This window comes from Oncorhynchus keta, chromosome 4 (genome assembly GCF_023373465.1).
Source record: "Oncorhynchus keta strain PuntledgeMale-10-30-2019 chromosome 4, Oket_V2, whole genome shotgun sequence".
NCBI classification, from domain to species: Eukaryota; Metazoa; Chordata; class Actinopteri; order Salmoniformes; family Salmonidae; genus Oncorhynchus; species Oncorhynchus keta.
This window is the reverse complement of record NC_068424.1, coordinates 20,181,052-20,208,997: the sequence shown is the minus strand read 5'-3', so window position 1 is coordinate 20,208,997 and position 27,946 is coordinate 20,181,052. Positions and strand designations below refer to the sequence as shown.

The window sequence follows — 27,946 nt, the reverse complement described above, 5'->3', positions numbered from 1 at the left end:
TAATCAGAGTAAAAATTCCCTGTCTTTGGTCAGTTAGGATCACCACTTTATTTTAAAGAATGTGAAATGTCAGGATAATAGCAGAGAGAATGATTTCTTTATCACATTCCCAGTGGATCAGAAGTTTACATGCACTCAATTAGTATTTGGTAGCATTGCCTTTAAATTGTTTATCTTGGGTCAAGTGTTTTGGGTAGCCTTCCACAAGCTTCCTACAATAGGTTGGGTGAATTTTGGCCCATTCCTCCTGACAGAGCTGATGTAACTGAGTCAGGTTTTGTAGGCCTCCTTGCTCGCACACACTTTTTGTTCTGCCCACAATTGTTCTATGGGATTGAGGGCAGGGCTTTGTGATGGCCACTCCAATACCTGTGGTTGAAAAACAAGTTTTAATGACTCCAACCTCAGTGTATGTAAACTTCCGACTTCAACTTTATGTATGCCATTTTGGCCATGTGACCCAGGCCTCCTTTAGACTCCATAATCTTCCGTCTATAGGTGCTAGAAAGCTAAACTTGTTGTCGTATGGAACTTTACCGCTTACCCTGTAGGCCTATTATTTCATGGTTTAATCCTTTCATCACATGCAGTGCTACTGCTTCCATATTTATCTACCTATGGCTTTGCACTTGTTCCATCTCTCACAATTGTTCTTCTGAATGACTCTGTCTGTGTCTGTCTTATTCCTCTGCTCATCTTCCCATTTTCAGCTGTGTTTCTTGACATTCCTTTTCACTGGTCTGACTAACGAGCCACTAAGTGCAACAGCAAAACAACACTGTGACGTCGGTGTGCGTCTTGTCACCAATTAATCATGCTTAGGCCGTAGTCTGTTTTTCAGAGGACTCGCCTTGTTTCCACCCTGCTGTCCTCATCTGACAGAAATTGTGATGGTGCAAATCCCCAAGGCTTGGTTCTTTTGTTGTATTCAATGTTACTCGTAAGATTTGTAAATCTATTTGAATGCAGTGCCAAAAGCCCACATAATTCCAACCAGACTGGTTAAAACGCACATATCTGAAATTCCTTGTTTTTCTGCCGGGGATGGGGGTAAAAAGAGTACGGTGTAAATTATTTGGGATGTTTGTGGATTATAAATAGCTGTGCGTTTCCAAAGCGGTTTGTGTTTGAAGTAAAATCCTCATCTGGATAATTTATTTGAATGCGTTTGGCTATAAAGTTCAGGCTATTCATAGAGATTATTGACCAGATCTGAGTTCATTGAAGTTTTGGATAACTCACTTGATGCATAGCAGAACTGCTCATATGCACAGCAGAACCCCCCTTTTTGTAGGCCTGCGGACCAACATATCTTTGTAGTTTTTTTAGGAACTAAGTGGGGGTCTCAACATACTGTTGAGAGTTAGCATCTTATGTATTCTACTTTTCTATTATGAAATGTGGTTGTGCATCAGCCATCACTCAATTAGCCCATGTCAGCTAAAATAGTGTAGGTGCCAGCTATGTGAACTTGTAGAAAGAATGGTGAAATTACCGACTGGCGTGGGGCACATTTGAAGATCAGTTATCATATTAAAAATGGCAAACATTTGCCTCCACCCGATGGCAAAATGTGTAGAATTGCAACGAACAAAGGGGACGAACTACGAATATGGTGACGAGGCCAGCCGCCTTTTGGCACACCAATTTAAACGCCAGTCCGCATCATCTCATCTCTCAGGTATGACTCCTCCTGTAGTCTTACAAGTGATCCCTCTAATATTAATTCAACTTTTGTGTCATTTATATTCTATCCTCTACCAATCCTAACCCCCATCAGATAATATGGCCATGGACAACTTTTTTAGATAACTTGGATATCCCATCCATTGATATGGACATGAGTGAAGTTCTGGACAACCCTCTGCATCTTGATGAGATAACAAAGGGTCTAAAGTGAATGCAAAGTGTCAAGGCCCCAGGCCCTGATGTTTTCCCTGTCGATTTTTATAAAACCTTCTCAGATCAACTCGCCCCATTACTATTAGATATGTTCACCGACTCGTTATCAGAGGGCTCTCCCCCCCCGACCGTAACTCAAGCCTCCATGTCACTTATACTTAAAGATGAATATCCGGTGGAATGTGGTGGATATTGGCCCATTTCACTTTTGAACGCTGATGTTAAAATATTAGCTGAGGTTCTAGCATGCCGATTGGAACCGTGCCTTCAGGATGTCACATTTGATCATCAAACGGGTTTCATCAAAGAGTGACGACTGTTTTCCAATGTACGCCGGCTTTTGAACATTATACTCTCCTATCTCTCCAGACCGCAAAATTGTTTCTCTTAATGCAGAGAATTCTTTCGACCAGGTGGAGTGGGATTATTTATTTAAGATTTAGTTTTTGGTCCAATTTCATCTAATGAAATATGTCTGCTCTATTCTGCTCCTATGGCTAGCATACACACCAACATTCAAAATACTCCCCACCCTCCCCCCTTTTGCATAGAAGCGCTTTCCTTGGCCTTAAAATCATCACCATAATTCACTGGAATCCACCGAGCTGGTGAAGAGCACAGTGTTGCTGTATGCCGATGATCTATTATATCACTAACCCTGTAAACGCTGTCGATAACTGCACATTTTAAACACGTTTGGATCATTCTCAGGTTACAAATGGATCATTCAGAAAGTGAATGTTTTCTGATCAACCCTGCTGCCAAGCAAATTCACCTTGGAGCCCTGCCTTTCTGTCTGTCGCCCTCTGGTTTTTCCTATTTGGGTGTGGATATAATACACTCTCTGGCGACTCTCCATAAAACTAACTTAAACAGGGATAGTCTGCCTCATTAGCTGGCAGCATCCAATCTGTTAAAATGAACATTTTACCTAGGTTTCTATACCTTTTTTCAACGTCTTCCAATCTTTCTGCCGAAGTCATTTTTTAAATTTGTGTACGTATATTAATATATAATTTCCAATTATATGTATGCTGCTTTTGTTAGAGGGAGGTGGTTCAATAAGTATAGGGGGATAAAAGGATGTATCTGGTCAATTTGTATTTCTTTATGACCAAAAAAATGGCATGAATTTAGCTGTGAAGTGCATATTTTCTCTACCATGCATGGCAAAAATTGCAGGTTTAAAACATTTTTTCATCTTCTCCGCTGTCAAGGGGTGGGGGGCACTAAAATGGAGTCAGTACGGCCCCTCACGATGAGTTCCGTTTTTTTGTGGCCCCCACCTCCATCAATGTTGCCCATCCCTGATCTAGACATTTAACCTGTTGCCTCTCTGGTTTCCTCGACAGGGGCCTGAGCATGGACCGCCGACAATGCTAGTGCTACCATGGGCAGCGTCACACTGCGCTACTTCTGCTACGGTTGCCTCTTCACCTCTGTGACCTGGTCCGTCCTGCTCTTCCTCTACTTCAGCCTGAGCCAGGACAGCGGCCGGCCCTCCTTCAGGAATGTGCTCATCCAGGGGCCTCAGGCCAAACGCTTCCAATCACGCTTCACCAGGAGCCCCGGAGGAGGCCAAGAGCAAGGCATCAAGGCAGTCCCTGCAGCAAGAGGCAACAAAAAGGCCGATCTCTCTCCGGAGATGGGTAAGTGAGCCCTTCAGAGCATGAAACTTGAAAAAGATCTCTCTAATCTATATTCAGAATTTAGGAGAGGTGTATGTGAGAAGGAATGTTCTGATGATAGGAGTTTATAAATGGTTGTCAGTTTGTTAACAAAGTTCATGTGAACTGCCTCATAACCAGCTGCATTGCCTTCAGAGTTTCACACATCCAGAATGATGAGCTTAAGCTCCGCAAGCTCACTCGTACTCATGACAGATTCTCGAATGGTTAGGACATTTTGAAGGTCTGTATTATTCATTGGTCCCCAAGGGATGCTTGTCGTGTTGGCTTGCTCCCATGTCTAATGAAACATTTAAGAGGCAGGCAGAGTGATGTGAAAATGATCGGCTCCAGAGTGTAGCCTAGGCGATTCCACGATGCCTTTATGCGTCAATGACCATTTGGAGCTGGACAGTGAGAAACACAGGACCAATCAAGCTAACCATAATTCATTACGGATTATTATTATTGATTTTTTTAACTGTCCGAAGCAGGCGCAAAGAAACAGACATTGTGCATTGCAGCAATACAAAGGCATGTTTGAAGTGTCTTTGGATTGGAGTGAGGCCTTCAGATGGCTGTTGAGTGAGTTGTTTCCATGGAGTTACTAAGCAAAGCCATTACCACCCACTCAGGATGAAGCCTGCTTGTGTTACCATGGCAATGTGGACCAGCCTAACCACCCCCAGTAGTGGATGCATCAATAAAATCCTCATACTGACACAAGCGCCCGTACTATTCTGAACCATTCCATTAATTTGCATCCTTTTTTCTTCTCTCCATCCTGTCTTTTCCTCTTCAGGTATGATTTTTAATGAGCAAGACCAGGAGATTCGAGACATGGGCTATCACAAGCACGCTTTCAACGTACTCATCAGCAATCGACTGGGCTTCCACCGAGACCTCCCCGACACTAGGGACGACAGGTGAGTGAGTGAGAGAGCGACAGCGTGCGAGTGTGGTATATATTTGGGTTTATTGACTCTGTGAGAGTGAACGGCTGACACCGACGCAGCACTTTGCAAGCCATCATGAAGGGCAACGGTAGCCAAAGGTTAAATGGGAAATGATGTCAATCTCTCTCTGCCTGCGCTGTTGCCACTACGAAATCCAAATACAAGGCATCTGTCTAGAGATGATTTGGTTTAGCACTGGTCTGAGGCAAACAAGTAGAGCTGCAGCTTGGAGTATTACCACATGTTATTTGTTAAGATGAGTTGCTTGTAAATGCAAAAACGAATTGGCTTGGTCAGTCTTGACAATCATTGGTACAATCAGGTGGTTTTAAGAGTTTGTAAATCCTGCTTACTAAGCAGACATGTTAGGATAGGGCAGAGGGTGAGTAGTTGAGGCATAATATGTTACATAAGCAAAGGGTAAAAACTGTTAATGTTTCCAAGGGGCAAGGCTTTCACAAGGTTGAGGAAAGCTCTGTAGGTGTGACCGTCATGATCCAAATGTTTCACTCCAAGCTGCACAGTGAAACAGTTTCAACTGTTCTGCCTTGTTATTATTCGACCATGCTGGTCATTTATGAACATTTGAACATCTTGGCCATGTTCTGTTATAATCTCCACCCGGCACAGCCAGAAGAGGCCTGGCCACCCCACATAGCCAGTTCCTCTCTAGGTTTCTTCCTAGGTTTTGGCCTTTCTAGGGAGTTTTTCCAAGCCACCGTGCTTCTACACCTGCATTGCTTGCTGTTTGGGGTTTTAGGCTGGGTTTCTGTACAGCACTTTGAGATATCAGCTGATGTACGAAGGGCTATATAAATAAATTTGATTTGAATTTGATTTGAAAACAGCATGAGAGTTTTATGCATGCCATTACTAAAGATGGTGAATACTGATCCTAGTTATGTTTGTCCCTGTCAAATACCTAGATAGGACTCTAGTGGCCAAAAGACAGTTTTAACGTGGGCAGCGCCATTGAATTTTCACAATTTTGAAGTAGTCAACATGGTGGAACTTCCTAAAAGGAAGGATCATTTAATTCCGTACATGCGACCAGGTGGGATCAGCCAATTAATTATACTAGTGAGGAAACATTCCATAACTGCAGGTGGCAGTAAAATCGCCAACCTTGGTTTTCTAACTGTTCAAACAACACACTCTCGGTGGCTTCAGTTTGTTTACCAACTCCTAGAAGTAGTAGTAGAAGAAAATGTACTACAGCCTCGATGGTGCTGCCCATAACGGGACAGATGCAATGTCTATGGTCCCTGTTGTGACACCCAGGACTTGGCTAATATGTGTTGGTGGCCCCGCCCACCCCCTCTGTCTCTCAGGTGCCGAGATGGAATCTATCCTCTGTCCCTCCCCACGGCCAGCGTAGTGATCTGCTTCTTCAACGAGGCGTTCTCCGCCCTCCTGCGCACTGTGCACAGCGTCCTAGATCGCACGCCTGCCTACCTGTTGCATGAGATTATACTGGTGGATGACAGCAGTGAACTAGGCAAGCTTCTCTTTTCAGTTGTCTATTTAGGATGTGAACTCTTGGGTTTTGTTCAGGCTCGCCTGAGCCAGGTAGACTATAACAAGGCCCAGTAAATGATTGGATGCTGTCGTGGACTGTGTGCATCTGTCTACAGTGTGCATGCTTCAATTACCTAGTTGGTGAACAAACGCAGGCTACTGCATTGTGTTGACGTTATCGAATGCCTGTGTGTAAATGAAGTCAAAGATCTTGGATCTCAATAGGATCTACCTGTATAAATTAAACTGAGCTCCATCTGAAAGCTTCTGTCCTTTCCCTCCACCACAGCTGACCTGAAGGAAGACCTGGACATCTATGTCCAGCTCAACCTCCAGGGCAAGGTCAAGGTGGTCCGCAACGAGAAGAGAGAAGGACTGATCCGAGGGAGGATGATAGGGGCCTCTCATGCCACAGGTGAGCCCTCCCGAGACCATAACTCTTCACTAATGTAACATATGCCCCCTGAGGCAGGGATGCAGGTAAAATAACTATGTTTACTGTCTAGTCAAGTTCCACACGGAAGTAATATTGTTGTATTATGATCAGCTGCAGTAGGATGAGAGGAAGAGGCTACAGAGGAATCCAACAGTGTGTGTGTGCGTGTGTGTGTGCGCAAACAGTGCGTGTGTGTGCGCAAACAGTGCGTGTGTGTGTGCGCAAACAGTGCGTGTGTGTGTGCGCAAACAGTGCGTGTGTGTGTGCGCAAACAGTGCGTGTGTGTGTGCGCAAACAGTGCGTGTGTGTGAACAGTGTTTTGTGATTGAACAGTGTGTGTGTGTACGTGCAAATGTCAAATCCCTGTAGATGTGTACCTCTAACCCCAGGAACCACTGAAGATATCTTGCCTCCCGGATACTAAAGGTCGACCGATTCATCGGAATGGCCGATTAATTAGGGCCGATTTCATGTTTTCATAACAATCGGAAATCAGTATTTTTGGGCGCAGATTTTTTTATTAATACCTTTTATTTAACTAGGCAAGTCAGTTAAGAACACTTTCTTATTTTCAATGACGGCCTAGGAACGGTGGGTTAACTGCCTGTTCAGGGGCAGAATGACAGATTTTCACCTTGTCAGCTTGGGGGATCCAATCGTGCAACCTTACAGTTGAAAATAAGAATTTGTTCTTAACTGACTTGCCTAGTTAAATAAATGGTCGTCCTCTATCGGATACATCCACACTGGCCATGCCACCCCTCTCCCTGTTCTTCTCCATCCTCTCCTGATTTGGTGTTTACTTTCTGAAGGGGAGGTGCTGGTGTTCCTCGACAGCCACTGCGAGGTAAACGAGGCGTGGCTATCGCCCCTGCTGGCGCCCATCCAGCGGGACCGCAAGACGGTGGTGTGTCCCGTCATCGACATAATTAGTGCCGACACGCTGGCCTACAGCCCCTCCCCCATCGTCCGGGGGGGCTTCAACTGGGGGCTGCACTTCAAGTGGGACCCTGTGCCCGCCTCAGAGCTCAACGGCCCCAACGGAGCACTGGGCGCCATCAGGTAACCTCCTGGTGGGAAACCAACCAGACCTTGTCGGGAATATATGATTTGCTCAAGGTGTGGAAAATGCTGAACCCAAGGATAAGGCCAACGACTTCTATATTTAATGGTTTAATAGACAAACAATAGGGAGACGCACGTTCCTCTGAGAGGTTCCAATATGCCCCATTCCAAAGACGAAACAGTCATTATATGCTCATCCATATCTGTTCTCTCTCCAGCTGCCTCAGAGTGCCTAGGCCCTGGTCAAAACATAGACAACTTGCAAGGCCAGAGTGAACCATGGAGTAGACATCTCTATCGCTTTAAAATGCCTATAGTTTAATTACAGCCACCGGCCTTATCCCCAGGAATGTCATTTAGACAGCGCAAACTCCAAGCTAGGTTTGCCGCATTATAGATGCAGAGGAACCAGTATGCACCTGAATGCACTCAACAAAACTATGATCTTGTTTCCCTAAATTGTATTATGAAAGCATAACTGTACTATTGTATTTTATAACTTAGCTGGTCATGTTTGCAATAGAACAGGATGTCAAATGATGCTCACCTGACCCAGATTGCGATTTATAATGGACCTTTTGGATTGCTTAAACAACATTAATTGTGTGCTAGTGAGGAGGCAGGGTTGTTTTCAAAACAACTACAAGTATGCTTGCTCTAGTTCCTCAACAGCACAGCTAGGAGAGATAAAAAATAAACACCTTATAGTTAAACTCTTGAGTCATCAAAGTGCATTGAAATGACTTAGGAACTGTGCACACTTTGGAGAGGTATGGCCCCTTGGAGACACCAGTTAGTTATCTCACTCAAACCCTTGTCATTTCTTTGTCTTATGTTGCACCTACCCTACATTACCATGAATATTCTTGTTACTGAATGTATCCAGTATATATTCAACAAATGTGTCAAAGTACAGTAAATGTAAAATGCACATAAAATCAGTGTGCTGTTTGGATTCAGTCTGTCAGGGGAACTGTTGTCTCAACTTTGGTCTAATAATTTCCCTTTATATTGCTACCAATGTTATGCAAATGTTTTCATATTTCTGCATCCATATAGGCCAATTCCATAGAGTATAAAGGGTTAATGCTCAAATTGATTGGGAATAGCTCAGACCCCCATTTGTTTTGATTTCAGCATGCATGAACCTGATCAATAAAGCACATGTGACATAGAGTTGTGTTCCCATCCCCTTGTTATGGAATCATGTGAAAGCTAATTAGTGGTCATAGTAGGGCGCCTGAGTGTCTGCCGGCTTTAGCCTTAAGGTCTTCTCGGACACCCCTTAGTGTAAAAAAAAATACAATCTCTTTCAATTTCTCTCCGTTTCACTCAAATGCTTGCGTTCTGGGCTTTCCATAAGAACATAAGCCTACGGTCACACAGAGATGCATGAAAACGCATTAAATCGGATACACATTCATCATGGTCCGTCATCGTCAAATTCAAGTCAATTATTTTCTGAAGTGTTGGATACGCCCAAAGGCCGGAGTTGTGTTATTTGTTTTGACGGACAATCACCTCTGGCGATCTGTCAAACGGATGGCTCCATTGGAAAAAAAACATTCTCAGTCAGTAATTCTCTCTGGTCACAGCCTGACTAGGAGACAGAGGCATTGTTTTCTCACATATTAGTGGTTGCGCTGCAGGTACTACCTTAAAGGATACTGATGTAGCGACAATGCCGACTCAAACTCTGTCTTACTCCCCCTCCCCCAGGTCCCCCACCATGGCCGGTGGTCTGTTTGCCATGGACAGGAAGTACTTTAACGAGCTGGGCCAATACGACAGCGGCATGGACATCTGGGGCGGCGAGAACCTCGAGATCTCCTTCCGGGTAAATAAAAGGGTCACACATACTCACTTCCTTTTCACACGACACAGTCCGTCTCCGTAGTGTGTACACGCTGTCACATAACATACACAACATGTCTGCTTCATGTTATTCTTAGGCAGGGTACAGATGCTCCCAAAGTGACACCCAATCTTTCAATTGAACATATTTTTCCAGTTTTAGGAGGGGTGCCAAATCAACTAGGTGGGGAGCACACATGCACCTGGTCAAATGAGCTGTGACACGTCAACCACTCGTCATAAGCTCAAGACACTTGGTTTATTTACCCATGTTTTGGCTCAGTTAGTCTAAGGCTTTGCCCTGGCAAAGTCAAGCTTTTCTTTCCCTTTGAAAAATACAGAATTAAATCAAATGTTTTAACTGACAGCCAAAGGCAAGTTTATTTCTCTATATTACGTTTTGTTCCATTTGAGTTGGATCGCCGCAGGCTGGCAACTATATATTGGCTTGGCTACATGAATATCTACAACAAAAATTCCTTTCTTGCCTCAGAGTTTTTAGTTACTTTTACCACATCAGAGTTGGACATTTCTCTTCCAGTCCTGTTTGAATATTCTTGGCAAGACTACCTTCTCATATCTTGCTATGTTACCCTATTTGAAAAGAGAGTACAGCATATTTTTCTTCACTAAGGAAACGTTATGTACAGTGCATTTGTTAAGTATTTACACCTCTTGACTTTTTCCACGTTTTGTTTGTTCTGCACTCAATACCCTATAATGACAAAGCAAAAACAGGTTTTTAGACATTTTTGCAAATACAAAATGTAAATACAAAATGTAAATATCACATTTACAAAAGTATGCAGACCCTTTACTCAGTACTTTGTTGAATCGTCTTCGGCAGTGATTACAGCCTTGAGACTTCTTGGGTATGACGCTACAAGCTTTGCACACCTGTATTTGGAGTTTCTCCCATTCTCTGCAGATCCTCAAGCTCTGTCAGGTTGGATGGGGGTCATCACTGCACAGCTATTTTCAGGTCTCTCCAGAGATGGTCGATCGTGTTCAAGTCCGGGCTCTGGCTGGGCCACTCAAGGACATTCAGCGACTTGTCCTGAAGCCACTCCTGTGTTGTCTGTTGGCTGTGTGCTTCGGGTCGTTGTCCTGTTGGAAGGTGAACCATGGCAAGGTCCTGAGCGCTCTGGAGCAGGTTTTCATCAAGGATCTCTCTGTGCTTTGCTCCTTTCATCTTTACCTCGATCCTGACTAATCTCCCGGTCCCTGCCGCTGAAAAACATCCCCACAGCATGATGCTGCCACCACCATGCTTCACCGTAGGGATGGTGCCAAGTTTCCTCCAGATGGGACACTTGGCATTCAGGCCATAGAGTTCAATCTTGGTTTCATCAGACCAGAGAATCTTGTTTCTCATGGTCTGAGAGTCTTTAGGTGCTTTTTGACAAACTCCAAGCGGTCTGTCGTGTGCCTTTTTACTGAGGAGTGGCTTCCGTCTGGCCACTCTACTAGAAAAGCCTGATTGTGTGGAAAAAGAGTAGGGGTCTGAATACTTTCCGAAAGCTCTGTATGTTAAACATTGTCAGATTACATGAACCATATGGCTCTGTACTATGGGAAATGGAGCTGATGTTTGGTCAGACTTTATACACTCCCCAATATATTTATTTGGACAGTTAAGCTAAAACGCTGAATATTTGCTCTATACTCCAGCATTTGTGATTTGAGATAAATTGAGTCGATCGTTCAGAACGTCACTTTATTTAAAGGTATTTTCATGCATATCTGTTCTATCATTTAGAAATGAAAGTACTCTATGTATCCCCCTCCCTCCCTCCCTCCCTCCCTCCCATTTGAAGGTGTTGTAAGTATTTGGACAAAACAAACTGCAAATGCGTTCAACAAGTTTGTAGAGTCATCTTCATAGTGGTATACTTGGCTATAGAGTCATCTTCATAGTGGTATACTTGGCCATAGAGTCATCTTCATAGTGGTATACTTGGCCATAGAGTCATCTTCATAGTGGTATACTTGGCCATAGAGTCATCTTCATAGTGGTATACTTGGCCATAGAGTCATCTTCATAGTGGTATACTTGGCCATAGAGTCATCTTCATAGTGGTATACTTGGCTATAGAGTCATCTTCATAGTGGTATACTTGGCTATAGAGTCATCTTCATAGTGGTATACTTGGCCATAGAGTCATCTTCATAGTGGTATACTTGGCTATAGAGTCATCTTCATAGTGGTATACTTGGCCATAGAGTCATCTTCATAGTGGTATACTTGGCTATAGAGTCATCTTCATAGTGGTATACTTGGCCATAGAGTCATCTTCATAGTGGTATACTTGGCCATAGAGTCTGCTCCTGCATGGATTAAGTAAAAGGGGTTTGTCATGAATGTGTGTGTGTGGTTTACAGTAGGAAGTTATTCACAACATGCATATAATATAGCTTAGATGAAGTGCGCTGGCGCTCAAACCAAGAATTCAAATATTTTCTGAACTGCTGAATGTGTGTTAATACAATGCATTTGTCTTTTCTCAGATCTGGATGTGTGGGGGCCAGCTCCTGATCATTCCCTGTTCGCGGGTTGGTCATATATTTCGTAAACGGCGGCCCTACGGGTCACCCGGAGGTCAGGACACCATGGCCCACAACTCCCTGCGCCTGGCCCACGTATGGATGGATGAATACAAGGTACATGTACAGAGTAGTAGTACAGGCTGGGCGGTATAGTGTATTTTACTCTATACTGGTATTTGATGCATGGACCAGTTTTGGGTTTTTACTTTTTTATAACGGTATTTCAATGTTTGGTTTGTTTAATGTGCTATGCCGCTACGCAGGGTCGTCTTTCTCCTTCCACACACAATAAATCCCAGAGTGCTCTACCACAAGTCACAACCATTTCACTTGCCATTCACTCACAGTGAGTGTCTGCATGGTCAATGCTGCAGATACAACAAGATGGTGACAACGATAATGATTTCCACTTTGCTCCTTAATATAAATCTACAAGCGTTCTATAAAAATCGAATCCATGTTTATTGATGAAGTACACAGTTTTGCAGATGTTATTGCTGGTGCAGTGAAATGCTTATGTTTCTAGCTCCAACACACACAATCCAAAAAACAAACAAGAAATATCAGAATGAGCAATGTCAGAGTCCGGAATATAAATGAATATGTAATGGGTGTGTGTTTATAGACAGTATATGAATAGAACATGTGTGTACTGCAGTAGTTATAGGATGAGCCATGACAAGAACACAATATACACATATAAAGTGGTAAAACAGTATGTGACCAGTGTTCTATGACTCTATGTACATAGGTGCAGGGTAGAGTACCGGGTGGTAGCCGGCTCGTGACAATGTCTAAGGGTCAGGGCAGGTTACTGGGCAGAGGCCAGTTAGTGATGACTGTTTTAAGAGTCTGATGGCCTGAAAATGGAAGCTGTACTATTAGTTTAGTTTATGTATCTTACTATCTGCAAACAGCTAGTTTGTATTTTTTTAACAAGTTGTGGTTAAAATAAATGGTGTTAGCCTCTAATGCTAATCACTGGGTAGCTAGCTAGCTAAATGTACTTAGTCAGAGCAAACGTAGCTAGCTAATACAAATCAAATGTTATTTGTCACATGCGCCGAATACATCAGGTGTAGGTAGACCTTACAGTGAAATGCTTACTTAAAAGCCCTTAACCAACAAAGCCATTCAAGAAATATAATTACTAAAATAAACCATTTAAAAATCCACCGATTAGAGAGAAAAAAAAAAGAAGAGTAAAATAAAACCAATCAAAAGGTAACACTAGACATGTACATAAGAATAACGTGGCTATATACAGGGGGTACCGGTACCGAGTCAATGGGCGGGGGTATAGGTTAATCGAGGTAATTTGACTATGCATAGATAATGAACAGCGAGTAGCAGCAGTGTAAAAACGGGGGGTTTGTCAATGTAAATAGTCCAGGTGGCCATTTTGGTTAGTTGTTCAGCAGTCTTATGGCTTTGGTGTAGCCTTTTGGTCCTAGACTTGGTGCTCCGGTATCGCTTGCTGTGCTGTAGCAGAGAGAACAGTCTATGACTGGAGACTTTGACCATTTTTTGGGTCTTCCTCTGACGCCGCCTAGTATATAGGTCCTGGATGTCAGTAAGTTTGGCCCCAGTGATGTACTGGGCCATATGCACTACCATCTGTAGCGCCTTACGGTCAGATGCCATACCAGGCGGTGATGCAACTGGTCAGGAGGCTCTCGATGGTGCAGTTGTATAACTTTTTGAGGATCTGGGGACCCATGCCAAATCTTTAAGGTCTCCTGCGGGGGAAAAGTTGTCGTGCCCTCTTCACAACTGTCTTGGTGTGTTTGGACTACGAGTTCGTTGGTGATGTGGACACCAAGGAACTTGAAACACTTGACCCGCTCCACAACAGCCCGTCAATGTTAATGGGCCCTGCTTGACCCTCCTTTTCCTGTAGTCCATGATCAGCTCTTTTGTCTTGCTGTGTGTGTGAGAGAGACATTAAAAACTTCTCAACTAGCCTACCTGGTTAAATAAAATAACACTTAATGTGTTACCATGCACTGCTCATAAACAATATTTACAAATTCTATTATTCAAAAACCTAAAATACAGTGAAAAATATTGTGATATGATATTTTGGCCATATCACCCAGCCCTAGTACACACGGTTGAAATTCAGTCCTAAGTCACCCATTCCATGCTGGTGGCCTGTAATAGGTAATAGCCAAGACTGAAAACCACTGATCTGAAGAAATCCCTTTTCACACCTTATTTTTCCCAGAGGCTTCTATTATAGCCTCCAAGCCATCTATGGTCATAAGCAAAGGATTTCTTCTAATTACTCTCAGCTTCATGTCTTGATCAGCACAGTGATGTTTGTTCCTTTCCAAGCTACAAAGCGGAGCTATAATTGCTTTCCACGGACTGAAAATTGCAGATTGGAAAGTCAGCTAATACCGTTGTGGTCTCCCTTTCACACACCTCATCGTCTCACAACGATTGAGTCTGAATTTGCTTTCTCATTTCCCCTCAGTGTGTGGATGGTTATTGTTACCAAACTAAGCAGTGTGCACAGAGGCCTTGAATATTATTAGTTAATAGTTAATCATCATTACTTAGACATCTTGGTTCCTTAGGGGCACATGAGGCATCCACGAGAGTGCTGCTGTTTACGGGAAGATTATGGATGCTGCCGTGTAGTCTCTCTTCTGTGCTCTTTCCCCAACTTCCATTTGTTTCTTTCCATTTTGAAATGATAAACAGTACATTTGAACTAAGAGTGTGATTCATAAATTGCCACCCCCCCCCACTGAATTCTTAGTACAGCAGAGTAGTGTTGAAATCTTCCAGAGGTTTAAGATGAGGTTAGGGTTCTGGCTTCTCCATCACCACACTAATCTGGGACTGGGACAGGCTTTTTTTCTACGTAAACAGCTGGCCCAAATCAGGATGTATCAAACAGATTCTCAATCAAGGTAAACATCTTGGTTAGCCCAATTTGAATCTTACCTCTGAAATAATTATTGAGTCTTGCACTACTATTAGCTAGTGGTTTATTCAGCTTTTCTGATCATGTTTGTTTACAAACGAACTTTAGTAAACCATGTGCTTTTACAGACAACTGAGATGCAGCTATATTAATTGTGGAATAGCAATCAACCTCACCTATTCTTTTGTCTCGTCCAATCAGGAGCAGTACTTCAACCTTCGGCCGGAGCTCCGGGAACGCGCCTACGGTGACATCAGCGAGCGGCAGGCGGTGCGCCAACGGCTGCAGTGCCACTCTTTCAAGTGGTACCTGGACACCATCTACCCTGAGATGCTGGTGGCCTCAACCCACAACAAGCCTCAGCAGCCTGTGTTCGTCAACAAAGGTCTCCGCAGGCCCAAAGTGCTGGAAAGAGGCCGGGTAAGATAGGCCAGCTGGCTAAAAGCCCCGGCCCCCTGTCGCTCTAAACCGCTGTAGACTCGCTCTCTCCACTAACCCACTAAAGTACATTTGAACTTGTGCTTTATAGCCAATGGTCGCATCAACCATAGGAGTTGGCCATACAGCACACTCTGATCTGGGACCAGGCTAGAGCTATGCTACTGTCCACCATAGAAATAGTCATTTCACTTCTATTGTACGCTACATCATGCCTCAAAATAACACTGTTCAAACTTCAGCACTTCACTGTAACAAAAGGAGGCCAATTGGTCTTCTTGTAACGGTACATCACTCTCCACCCCCGGATTTTGTCTTAAGTAGCTGGGAACTGACAATTTTCTGCCATAACTTTTACACGGTTTGTTTTTCACCAATAGAGCCATGTGTTGTTGACGGTCAACCCTTGCCAAAGAGGCCAAAAAATTACACCTGAAATGAAAAATAATAAAATGCATGTTCTCAATCTCTTCGATTTAAGCTGTAACTCTGTATATCTTTCACACGCAAATAGCCCTATTGTTGTACATTAAACAAAGTTGCTTGTTAACTGTGAGTGATGCACCTTCAATGTGTATAAACAGCAGCTGCTTCCTGATGGACAAGAGGGCATCAGAAGTTGTAAACGTTAACAATATGCCATGTTCCTGCACGTTGTTGTTTGGGGTTCATATGATAAGGTCAGAAAGCATTTAAGAATGCAACGCAGAAATACCTGAACATTATTCAAAAACTGAGGGAAAGCAAAAATCATCAATACAACATTACAACATACTGCACCTTAAGTTTTTCTTATTGAATGAAATGGAATAAATGCCATATCCAGTCAGCAGGGGGCAATGTGGTGTTGCACAAGTCATTAAGGAGTCCCCAGGTTAGACACACACCACTTAGAAGCTCAGAACTCAGGAATAGATAAGTTTTCCTGCTTCAAAAAGACTAATAGGAAACGAGTTATGTATTGCAAGTCAAACAACCAACAGCTCTGCTACGTCAGTCTCCCAGAGAGAATGTTCATATTCTACTTAGTCTGGAAGGAAAGATCGTGCATTCATAGGTGAATTCTTAAAATGCTTGGTTTCTGAAGATATAAAGTTATGGTGAGGCAGTCGGTGCAATGTGTTGAGATAATACCCACATTTTTTCAAGCGACTTACTGGAGCAATTGGCTTTAAGTGCCTTCCTCAAGGGCACATCAACAGATTTTTCACCTAGTTGGTTCTGGGATATGAACCAGCAACCTTTCGGTTATTAGTTCAATGCTCTTAACCACTAGGTTACCTGCCGCCCTAGTGGCTGGGTGTTGGTATATTGTGCATTTCAGTGCCATATTCTGGACGTAACTTCACATATTCACTTGGCATATTCTTTGCAGTAGCACTGCACAGATAATCAGATCTTACATTGCCTGAAGCTGTGTGTAACTTTTCAGGGAATCACATTAATAAAACTCAGATGTGGAGTCAGGCTGCAATACATTTTGTATTTATCCCAGAGTGACTTAGTCCTTGTGGGTGGGTGTTGTTTTGGGGCGGCAGATAGCCTGGTGGTTAGAGCATTGGGCCAGTAACCGAAAGGTTGCTAGATTGAATCCCCGAGCTGACAAGGTAAAAATCTGTTGTTTCTACCCCTGAACAAGACAGTTAACCCGCTGTTCCTAGGCCATCATTGTAAATAAGATTTTGTTCTTAACGGACTTGCCTAGTTAAATAAAGGTTAACAAATAAATAAATACACTAGTAAGTGCATACATTTTCATAGTGGTCCCCCGTGGGACTCGAACCCATAACCCTGGTGTTGCATGTGCCATGCTCTACCAACTGAGCCACATGGGACATGAGCTGGAATACAACTTCTAACCTCTTCCTTCTCCTTTTCTCTTCAGCTACGGAACCTGCAGGCTGACAAGTGTCTGGTGGCTCAAGGGAGGCCAAGCCAGAAGGGGGGTGCCGTGGTGCTGAGGGCCTGTGACACACACAACCTAGAACAGGTAAACTAATGGCGTGTTCAAAACAACTGGGAACGGATTTTATTTTATTTTATGGTCGTCCAACTCGAGTCTCTTACTAGAGCTCTGCCATGAATTCACCTTATATTTTTCAGAGTTCCCAGTTGTCTTGAATGCACCATAGTACTTGACTCTGCTTCGTGTCTCCATGACACTGGGACTCATGACAACACAAGTCATTAGTAATGATGTGGGCCTATGACATTCTACAGTGATGATAGAACCATAACACAAGCCTGGCCTGTTAGGGTTAGAACGTGAAATTAGTTCCATTTCATCCTCATATCCCTAATCTATGCTTTAATTTACTTATTTCAACTGTTTCTGGCCATAATTACTTTTGTAAGAGTGTACCTTGGCCACATGGTTAAAGTGTAGTATGTCAAGCTGGATGTACAAGAACTGTACCAGTACTTCCTCTCACTCCAGGATCTCATGGTCAGAGATTAGTTTTGTGCAAGAGTCATCCATCTTTTCTGCATTCAACTGAAAATGACTGTTCCATTAGGTCCTCCACTTTCCTGTGTGTGTAAAAATGGTGCAGAGTGAGTCACTCCCTGTGTGTGTCGGGTAGAAGTTCAGCAGAGGCTGAAGCTACTGCAGTTCTGCACTGTGACACGCATTCTCCCCCTCTTGCTCTCCCTCATACGGACCACTCTCTCGCTTTCTGTATTCTCTCTTTCCATTTGAACCCCTCCCCCTCTGCGGCACTGAGTCTTCGGGTTACACGATGAGGTCAACAACTTCCGCTGTGAACGGGTGTTTGTCAAATTGTCTGCTGACAAGTGAGGAGTGAAATGTTGACATCCAAAAATGAAGTATTATATATTGGGAAGTAGTTTTGTTTTTCATTAATATTGGGAGTATTTAAAGTTGAAATTCTGCCATTTTTCTATTCTGATTTTAAGTCCAGATCTACATTTATATTAAATTCTCATAAGGTGATGGTGTTTCTGTAATAGATTACTTTACATTCCTCACTCGGGTCTGTACCACATTTGACCGTCTTGACTTATTCCACATTTTCTTGTATTACAGCCCTAATTCAAAATGAATTAAATATTTATTTTTCTCACCCATCTAAAGCAAATCAAATATTATTTGTCACATACACATGTTTAGCAGATGTTTTTGCGGGTGCAGCGAAATGCTTGTGTTTCCAGCTCCAACAGTGCAGTAATATCTAACAATACACACAACCTAAAAGTTAAATAATGGAATTAAGGAATATTAGGATGAGCAATGTCGGCGTGGCATAGACTAAAATACAGTATATACATATGAGATGAGTAAAGCAAAAATATGTAAACATTATTAAAGTGACTAGTGGTCCATTTATCAAAGTGGCAAGTGATCTATGGGGCAGCAGCCTCCTAAGGTACAGGGTTACATAACCGGGTGGAAGACGCCTTGTGATGGCTATTTAACAGTCTAATGGCCTTGAGATAAAAATAAAAAAAACAGCTTCTCGGCCCCAGCTACACAAGTGAAAATGTTTTTATCAATTTTTGCTAATTAAATACAGAAAGATTTAATTTACCTATAGTATTCACACCCCCTGAGAAAATACTAAACACAGCAAAAAAATAAATGTCCCTTTTTCAGGACCCTGTCTTTCAAAAAAATTATTTGTAAAAAATCTAAATTACTTCACATATCTTCATTGTAAAAAGGTATAAACAACCATAAACAATTCATGAACATGCACCTATGGAACGGTTAAGAGACTAACAGGAAGGCAATTAAGGTCAGTTATGAAAACTTAGGACACTAAAGAGGCCTTTCTACTGACTCTGAAAAACACCAAAGGAAAGATGCCCATCTGCTCATCTTCGTGAACTTGCCTTAGGCATGCTGAAAGGAGGCATAAGGACTGCAGATGTGGCCAGGGCAATAAATTGTACTGTGAGACAGTGCTACAGGGAGACGGAACAGACAGCTGATTGTCCTCGCAGTGTCAGACCACTTGCAACAACACCCGCACAGCTCTGGAGAGAGAGACGTCATCAGAGCGCGCAACAGGACACTGTACGGTCTACACTCGGTTTGTTGTTTACATTTAACTCATTCATTGAATCGATTTTAATCCAAACTAAAGTTTTGTTACTAAGGATTCCACAACGCGGTTAGCCTTTACGGCTGGGACTGCGAATTTGTGTTTAGTTTTTGCGTGGATTCCGCGAGTGCTAGCTGGCTGTACTACAGACACTTGTCGTCGTGGTGGGAAAGACTTTTGTTATCTTTTCGTAAAACAACTGGCTCTATACTGCAACCAATCTGGATACCAAGGAGATCCTGATGGAAATCGACGAGTACCAACAGCTTTACGCTATGGAGGAACAACATACTCCTTCGTGGAAAGATCCGACCACCTCACAAAATTAACTTTAACCCGACAAAAAAAAGAAAAACAGATTAATCTACAGACACGGACGATTTACTTCCCATTGAGGTAGAGGCTAATGCTCTGGCTGGAATCCATGCAACAATGGAACATTTGTGTGAGAAGGTAGCAGGGCTGAGGGGGAGTTTGCCGTTCAGCCAGAGTGAAATTCTCAAGCGCCAAAGAGAAAACAAGACACTCACAGCCAAGGTAAGAATACACGATTCCAACATGAATTGTCTACTCAGGGAAAACAGGGTGATGAAGGAGACGCTACTAGACATACACATTTGTAGCATGAGTGAAAAATCACTTTTTCTGGTATTCCTGAGGACGCATCCAATAATCCAGAGGACGCGATCAGAGAATTTCTGAACTCCGCATTGAAGCTTCCTATAGAGACTAAACAAGGTGGCTTTCCACCGAGTACACAGACTTGGAGCGACAAGACCAAGGGTCCCCGACCGGTCATCGCAAAATTTGAACACTACCAACAAAAGGAGCTGATCAAAAGCAGAGGAAGGGACCAAATTCGGTCTCAATGACCAATTTCCAAAGGAGATAAACGAACTTCGTAAGAGACTGTATCCGGTACAAAGACAACAAAGGATGGGTGGGAGGCGTGCCTTTATTGTGGACCAACTCTTTATAGATGGACAGCTATTCCGAGGTAGCTCCATAACACTGTGGCTGTACTAAATTCTACAGGGACTTCTACAGGTTACGAAAAAAAAAGAATGTATGGGAACTGTTTAAAATATCTGAACATTTATGAAGTGGATATGAACACACACACGTACTCAACGACATGCTTGCTTACACATACACACCTGATCTCGCTCTCTTTTCTCTCTCGCTATTGTCCAACTGTTTTATAATTTAATGTATTTGTCTACAAGTTTATAAGTTTATATATGTTTGCAACAAGCAAGGGGAAGATATCAAAATAGGGGCATAATAACATAATACGGAATACATTTGTACTGTAGTGAAGCAGTCTAGAATAATGCAAGGTCTCTTTCATGATCATGTGAAACATCAATTGCTATGGATAATTCTGGAATGTGTTTTTCAATTATGTTTGGTAATTATGATGGTGATACGATATGGATCACAATTATGTTTGGTAATTATGATGGTGATACGATATGGATCACAATTATGTTTGGTAATTATGATGGTGATACGATATGGATCACAATTATGTTTGGTAATTATGATGGTGATACGATATGGATCACAATTATGTTTGGTAATTATGATGGTGATACGATATGGATCACAATTATGTTTGGTAATTATGATGGTGATACGATATGGATCACAATTATGAATATTAAGGCTATATGCACTACATGTTACACACAGATACTCAAACATGCAAATTGGCAGAGTTATTATTTATTTGGACATCACACAGCCTTACTCTTATACAGACATCATATCCAATATCACACACATAATTTGTCTAACATCTGTGGCATTGGCAAACAGGCAAGGGAATAAAAAATTATTGCTAGAACCTATTTCTTGAATTCTAAATATCAGACATTTGAAAGCTCTAGTTTTGACCTTTTATAATATCCCTGATGGCAGTAACTTTACACAAGCACCAATTATGGTCAATTTAGCCTGAGAATAGTATCTACTTATGGTAAGGGGTGAAATAAGTTTAGCTAGTTATAATTGCAACGGTTTGGCAGATTATAAAAGAAGATCAGTCTTTACATGGCTAAAAGAAAATTAATATATACTGTTTACAGGAAACTCACTCTACATCCTTAGATGAAGTTGCGTGGAAAAAGAATGGGGTGGTGAAATAATTTTCTGTCATGGACAAAGGAACTCAAAGGGTGTGATATTAATGAACAAATATTTTGATCTGAATGTGCAAATAATCAGGAATGATTCGCAAGGAAGGTGTATTCTTTTGAATATGAAAGCGGACGAAAAAGAGATTTGGCTCATTAATCTTTATGGTCCAAATCAGGATGATCCACACTTCCTCAAACATTTATACTAATTTATTGAACTTACAGGCAACAAATGATCTAATCATTATGTTAGGAGACTATAACACAGTGTTAAGTACCTCGATGGACCGTAAAGGTCATCACTCTACAAACTATCATCACCGTGCCCTTAAGGAAATCACAAATATTGTGGATATTTGGAGACTAAAAAACCAGACCTAGTGCGATATACATGGAGGACACTTAATCAAGCTAGTCATCTTGACTACTTTCTTGTCTCTTTCTCTCTTGCATCAAAGGTTAAAGTTTTAATAGGAGACAGAATGCGATCGGATCATCTAATTGGCATTCACATAACTTTTATAGATATTCCACGTGGACGGGGATATTGGAAATGTAATCAAAGTTTACTGGAGGACAACTTATTTTTAACTAAGACTAAAGAAGTTAACTGAATTTTTCCAGTATAATATAGGTTCAGCAAATCCCTTTGTTTGGGATACCTTTAAATGTACCTTCAGGGGTCATTCAATTCAATATTCATCAATAATAAAAAAATAAGTTTCTGGCTAAAGAAACAAGACGAACAAGGGAAATCCATGAACTAATAGTACAGGTAGATAAAAACAAAACAATAACAACAATAGAGATACAAAATAAGTTAGAGGAAAAACAAAAATAACTTGAACTTATTCAAGAACGATCTAATGTAATCTATTACAAAAATAAAGCAAACTGGATGGAATATGGAGAAAAATGCACAAAATTCTTCCACAGAAACTCGTTTCTGAAGACTGAGTCATCTAGGATTCTCCGAATTATATTTTAAAAGAGGAAGCTAATTATTTTAAGCAGATATTCTCTTTTCCGTCTCATCCTTTCCCACTGAATGAAGATTACGGTAAGGAATTATTTCATAATAATATAAGATGGAAAATTAACAAATGTACATAAAGATCAGTGCGAAGGACAAGTTACAGAGGAAGAACTTTTTCAGGCTATTAAATCCTTTCAGTCTGGAAAAACCCCAGGGCTTGATGGCATACCGGTAGATCAAGTATTCTTTGATATACTAAAAGCTCCATTGTTACATTGTTTAACTACTCCTATAGAAATGGTAGTCTGTCGGGTACTCAGCAGGAAGGTCTGATTTTTCTCATATTAAAACAAGACCCGGCCTATCTAAAAAAAACTGGAGGCCCCTTACACTTCAATGTTGTGATGCAAAATGCAAAGTACTCAGAATTAAAAGGGTTTTTTACCAGGTATTGTTAATCCTGATGAGACAGGTTTTTTTTACATGGACGATACATTAGAGATAATATACAACAACTACTAGAAATAATAGAACATGTAAGAAGCCAGGAATGGTATTTATAGCAGATTTTGAAAAGGCATTTGATAAAGACTGATTTTATTTATAAATGACTTTTTTTTCTCCATTTTGGCAATTCTCTTATAAAATGGGTAAAAATAATGCATAGCGACCCCAAGTGTAAAGTAGTAAATAATGGCTACTCTCTACAGAGAGTTTTGAATTGTCAAGAGGAGTTAATGTTTCCGCTGTCACCATATCTATTCGTTATGGCCATAGAAATGCTAGCTATTTTTTTTATTTAACCAGGTAGGCTAGTTGAGAACAAGTTCTCATTTGCAACTGTGACCTGGCCAAGATAAAGCATAGCAATTTGACACATACAACACAGAGTTACACATGGAATAAACAAAACACACAGTCAATAATACAGTAGAACAAAAGAAAGAAGTATATATAAAAGTCTATACAGTGAGTGCAAATGAGGTAAGATAAGGGAGTTAAGGCAATAAATAGGCCATGGTGGTGAAGTAATTTAAATATAGCAATTAAACACTGGAATGGTAGATGTGCAGAAGATGAATATGCAAGTAGAGATACTGGGGTGAAAAGGAGCAAGATGAATAAATAAATAAATAAATACAGTATGGGGATGAGGTTGTTGGATGGGCTGTTTACAGATGGGCTATGTACAGGTGCAGTGATCTGTGTGCTGCTCTGACAACTGGTGCTTAAGCATCTCCAATCCAGAATTAAATCTAGAATCGGCTTCCTATATTGCAACAAAGCATACTTCACTCATGCTGCCAAACAGACCCTCGTAAAACTGACCATCCTACCGATCCTCTACTTCGATGATGTCATCTATAAAATAGCCTCCAACACTCTACTCAACAAATTGGATGCAGTCTATCACAGTCCCATCCATTTTGTCACCAAAGCCCCATACACTACCCACCATTGCGACCTGTACGCTCTCGTTGGTTGGCACTCGCATCATACTCGTCGCCAAACCCACTGGCTACAGGTTATCTACAAGTCTCTGCTAGGTAAAGCCCCGCCTTATCTCAGCTCACTGGTCACCATAGCAGCACCCACTCATACCTGCTGGAGCGCGTGCTACATCTCATTGGTCACCACAAAGCCAATTCCTCCTTTGGTCGTCTTTCCTTCCAGTTCTCTGCTGCCAATGACTGGAACGAACTGCAAACATCTCTGAAGCTGGAGACTCATCTCTCCCTCACTAGCTTTAACTTCTTAAGGTATAGGGGGCAGCATTTTCACTTTTGGATAAATAGCGTGCCCAATTTCCTGCTACTCATGCCAAGAATATAAGATATGCATTTTACTAGTAGATTTGATAGAAAACACTCTGAAGTTTCTAAAACTGTTTGAATCATGTCTGTGAGTATAACAGAACTTATGTAGCAGGCAAAACCCCGAGGACTAACCATTCAGATTTTTTTTTTTTTAGGTCTGTCTGTTCAGTGAGTTCTCATTGGGAAAATATATTTCTTAGTCACTTGTTTGTAGTTCCTACCGCTTCCACTGGATGTCACCAGTCTTTGGAATTTGGTTGAGGTTATTCCTTTGTGCAATGAAGAAGTACGGCCATCCTGGAAAAGGGTAACGCTGTTGAGAGTTGGCCAAGACTTGTAAAGTAGCGTTAGTTTCCTCTCGTCCTCCATTGAAAACAGATAGACCCGTCTTCAATTTGATCGATTATTAACGTTAAAAATACCTAAAGTTGTATTACAAAAGTATTTTGCAATGTTTTGGCAAAGTTTACAGGCAACTTTTGAGATATTTTGTAGTGACTTTGGGCAAATTGAAAGCTGTTTTTTTTTCTGGATCAAACGCTCCAAATAAATGGACATATATGGACGGAATTAATCAAACAAAATTACCATTTGTGATGTTTATGGGACATATTGGAGTGCCAACAAAAGAAGCTTGTCAAAGGTAAGGGGAATGTTTTATATTTTATTTCTGCGTTTTGTGTAGCGCCTGCAGGGTTGAAATATGCTACTCTTTGTTTACTGCTGTGCCATCATCAGATAATAGCTTCTTATGCTTTCGCTGAAGAGCCTTTTTGAAATCTGACATGTTGGCTGGATTCACGATTGTAGCTTTAATTTGCACGTGTGATTTAATGAAAGTTTGAATTTTATAGTATTTTATTTGAATCTGGCGCTCTGCATTTTCCCTGGCAATTGGCCAAGTGGGACCTTTGCGTCCCCCTATCCCAGAGAGGTTAATGTGAGTCTGGAAGGAGAGTTTACAGTCTAACCAGACACCTAGGTAGTTGTCCACGTATTCTAAGTCAGAGCCGTCCAGAGTAGTGATGCAGGTGCGGGCAGTGATCGGTTAAATAGCATGCATTTAGTTTTAAGAGCAGTTGGAGGCCACGGAAGGAGAGTTGCATGGCATTGAAGCTCGTCTGGAGGTTAGTTAACACAGTGGCCAAAGAGGGGCCAGAAGTATACAGAATGGTGTCGTCTGCGTAGAGGTGTGTCGAATCACCAGCAGCAAGAGCAACATCATTGATGTATACAGAGAAAAGAGTCGGCTCGAGGTACGGTGGGATTCGAAATGGTCGGTAATCTGTTTTAACTTGGCTTTCGAAGACCTTAGAAAGACAGGGTAGGATAGATATAAGTCTGTAGCAGCTGAAAATGCTAGTAATAGGGGTTGCAACAATTTCAGCAGTTAATTAAATCATTAGAGGATTAGAAATCCAAGGTTTAAAAACAAAGGTGTCCATGTATGCCGATGACTCAAGTCCTCAAGCTAGATCCCTGCAATGTCTCATTAAACATCTAGATAAGTGGACTCTCTGGACTAAAAACCTAATTATGATAAGTGTACAATATTACGTATTGGATCTTTTACATTACCTTGCAGCTTACCTATAAAATGGGCTGATGGTGAAGTAGACATACTTGGTATTCATATCACAAAATATATAAATGAGCTCTCCACAATGAATTTCAATAGAAAACTTGTAAAAATAGACAAGCTCCTGCAACCATGGAGGGGTAAATACCTGTCTATTTATGGAAAATTTCCCTGATTAACTCAGTCATATCTCAGTTTACTCACTTACTTATGGCGCTGCCTACTCCTGATGATTCGTTTTTCAAATCATATGAGCAAAAATATTTTGCTTTATCTGAGACGCTACACCAGACAAAATAAAACGTGCCTATCCATATAATGAATATGAATTGGGTGGGTTGAGATGATTAAATATAAAATCACTAAACCTCTCTAAAAGCTTCACTCATTCAAAAGTTTTATTTGAACCCTAAATGGTTCTCAAGTAGATTAATAAGAAAAGCTCATCCCTTGTTTAAAAATGGACGTTTTTGCCTTTGTGCAGGTTGCCATGTCTCATTTTCAATTAATCAAAAATTAAACTTTTTTTTCAAACAAGCATTGCAGAGCTGGCTACAATTTCAATTTCATCCCCCTGAAAAGATGGAACAAATATTATGGCTGAACTCATGTGCTGGTTGATAAAATACCTGTATTCATGTGATGTTTGAAAAGGGTATTTTGTTCTTAAATGGTAATGGTAGAGTTATGTCCTTATCAGAATTGTACGGGAAGGTCTGCTCAATCCAAGAGTACAACCAATTGATTACAGCATTGCCCCAAAAATGGAGGAGGCGGGTGGCAGCGGGAGGAGGTAGGGAACTGATCTGTCTGCCCAATATAAAGGATCAAAACTGGCGGAGGAATAAAAATAGCATAAATAGGAAAGTATTCCAGTTTCATTTGAGGACCAGGATGTTGACAACTGTGCCATACAGATTGCAGAATAGTTCGGAAGAGATTTTTGATGTACCGATTCCATGGTACAGGGTGTATGAGTTGATCTATATAAAACAACGCAAGACTTTGTGCTTTTCAGCTAAAATTATGATATAGAATTCTTGGGGCATAAAATCATCGAAGCTCTGCAGATTTTGATGTGAGGATACAGAATCAATAGACCATTTATTTTTGTATTGCCCTCAGGTAGCCTGTTTCTGGTCTCAGGTTCAGGAATGGCTGAAAATGCATAGCATTGATCTAAAATTGACCCTAGAAATAGTACTGTTAGGAGATCTGGAGAGGCCTGGTCAGTCAATTATTAATACTCGTAGTAAAAGTATTTATCTAAAACACGCAATCTGTAGATTCTATTAGTTTAGATTGAAATTGTATGTTAAACATCATAGCATAGTTGAAAGATAAAGGGAAAAAAAGTACATTTGAATGACACTAAATGGCAGTGTTTTTACAACTAATGCCGGTTTGCCTGAGGATGATTGCCGTGCAGGTGTTTGTACACATGCATATAAACACATACAAGAACACACATTCATGTAATAGTGGCAGACATGCACACAAACATAAAGTAGGCATTGCTGTCATGATTTCAGTTGTCCTTTGTTTTACATGTATTATTGTTGTTTTCTGTCTATTCTGTGCTTTTTTCTCGGTAGTTCATTCTCTTGGTTGTTGGTGCATTGGGGGGTTCTTGGGGGTGGAGAATGGAATTGTGTATTTTTTTTTATTCCGGGGGGGACTGTAGGAAGGTTCTCAAATGGTTGAGGGACAGTTATTGGGGAAATGTGTGGGAGATCTTAGAGGGTTCGGGTTTCACAAGGTTGTGATCATGAAAAAGGAAACTTGACATATTTTATATCACTATCATGCACACGCACCCTCACACAAGGATGGGTCTGTTGCGGAAAGACTGATACATGTTTGATAGTGTCTTGATGCTGTATTGTTTGTCCTTCATGTTCTAATACTTTAATGTGACCCCTTCCTTGTGTTTTGTAATAAAGAAAAAAAACAACACCTGCGGGACAGGTACAGGATGGCAACAACTGCCCGAGTTGCACAATCCCTCCATCAGTGCTCAGACTGTTCGCAATAGGCTGAGAGAGGCTGGA

The 27,946-nt window shown here is 41.5% G+C and overlaps 1 protein-coding gene across 5 annotated transcripts in view; it reads left to right on the top strand.

The window, feature by feature from the left end:
- LOC118370554 (polypeptide N-acetylgalactosaminyltransferase 11-like) overlaps positions 1 to 27,946 on the top strand; it is a 49,918-nt gene that overhangs the window by 13,517 nt on the left and 8,455 nt on the right. For all 5 annotated transcript variants that reach the window (XM_035755630.2, XM_035755626.2, XM_035755612.2 and 2 more), the window contains 9 exons: positions 3,255 to 3,551; positions 4,372 to 4,495; positions 5,857 to 6,023; positions 6,333 to 6,458; positions 7,292 to 7,541; positions 9,264 to 9,381; positions 11,907 to 12,059; positions 15,082 to 15,300; positions 17,204 to 17,308. In XM_035755630.2, the coding sequence (XP_035611523.1) occupies positions 3,293 to 3,551; positions 4,372 to 4,495; positions 5,857 to 6,023; positions 6,333 to 6,458; positions 7,292 to 7,541; positions 9,264 to 9,381; positions 11,907 to 12,059; positions 15,082 to 15,300; positions 17,204 to 17,308 (1,521 nt within the window). In that variant the 5' untranslated portion in view covers positions 3,255 to 3,292. The remainder of the gene's footprint in view (positions 1 to 3,254; positions 3,552 to 4,371; positions 4,496 to 5,856; positions 6,024 to 6,332; positions 6,459 to 7,291; positions 7,542 to 9,263; positions 9,382 to 11,906; positions 12,060 to 15,081; positions 15,301 to 17,203; positions 17,309 to 27,946) is intronic.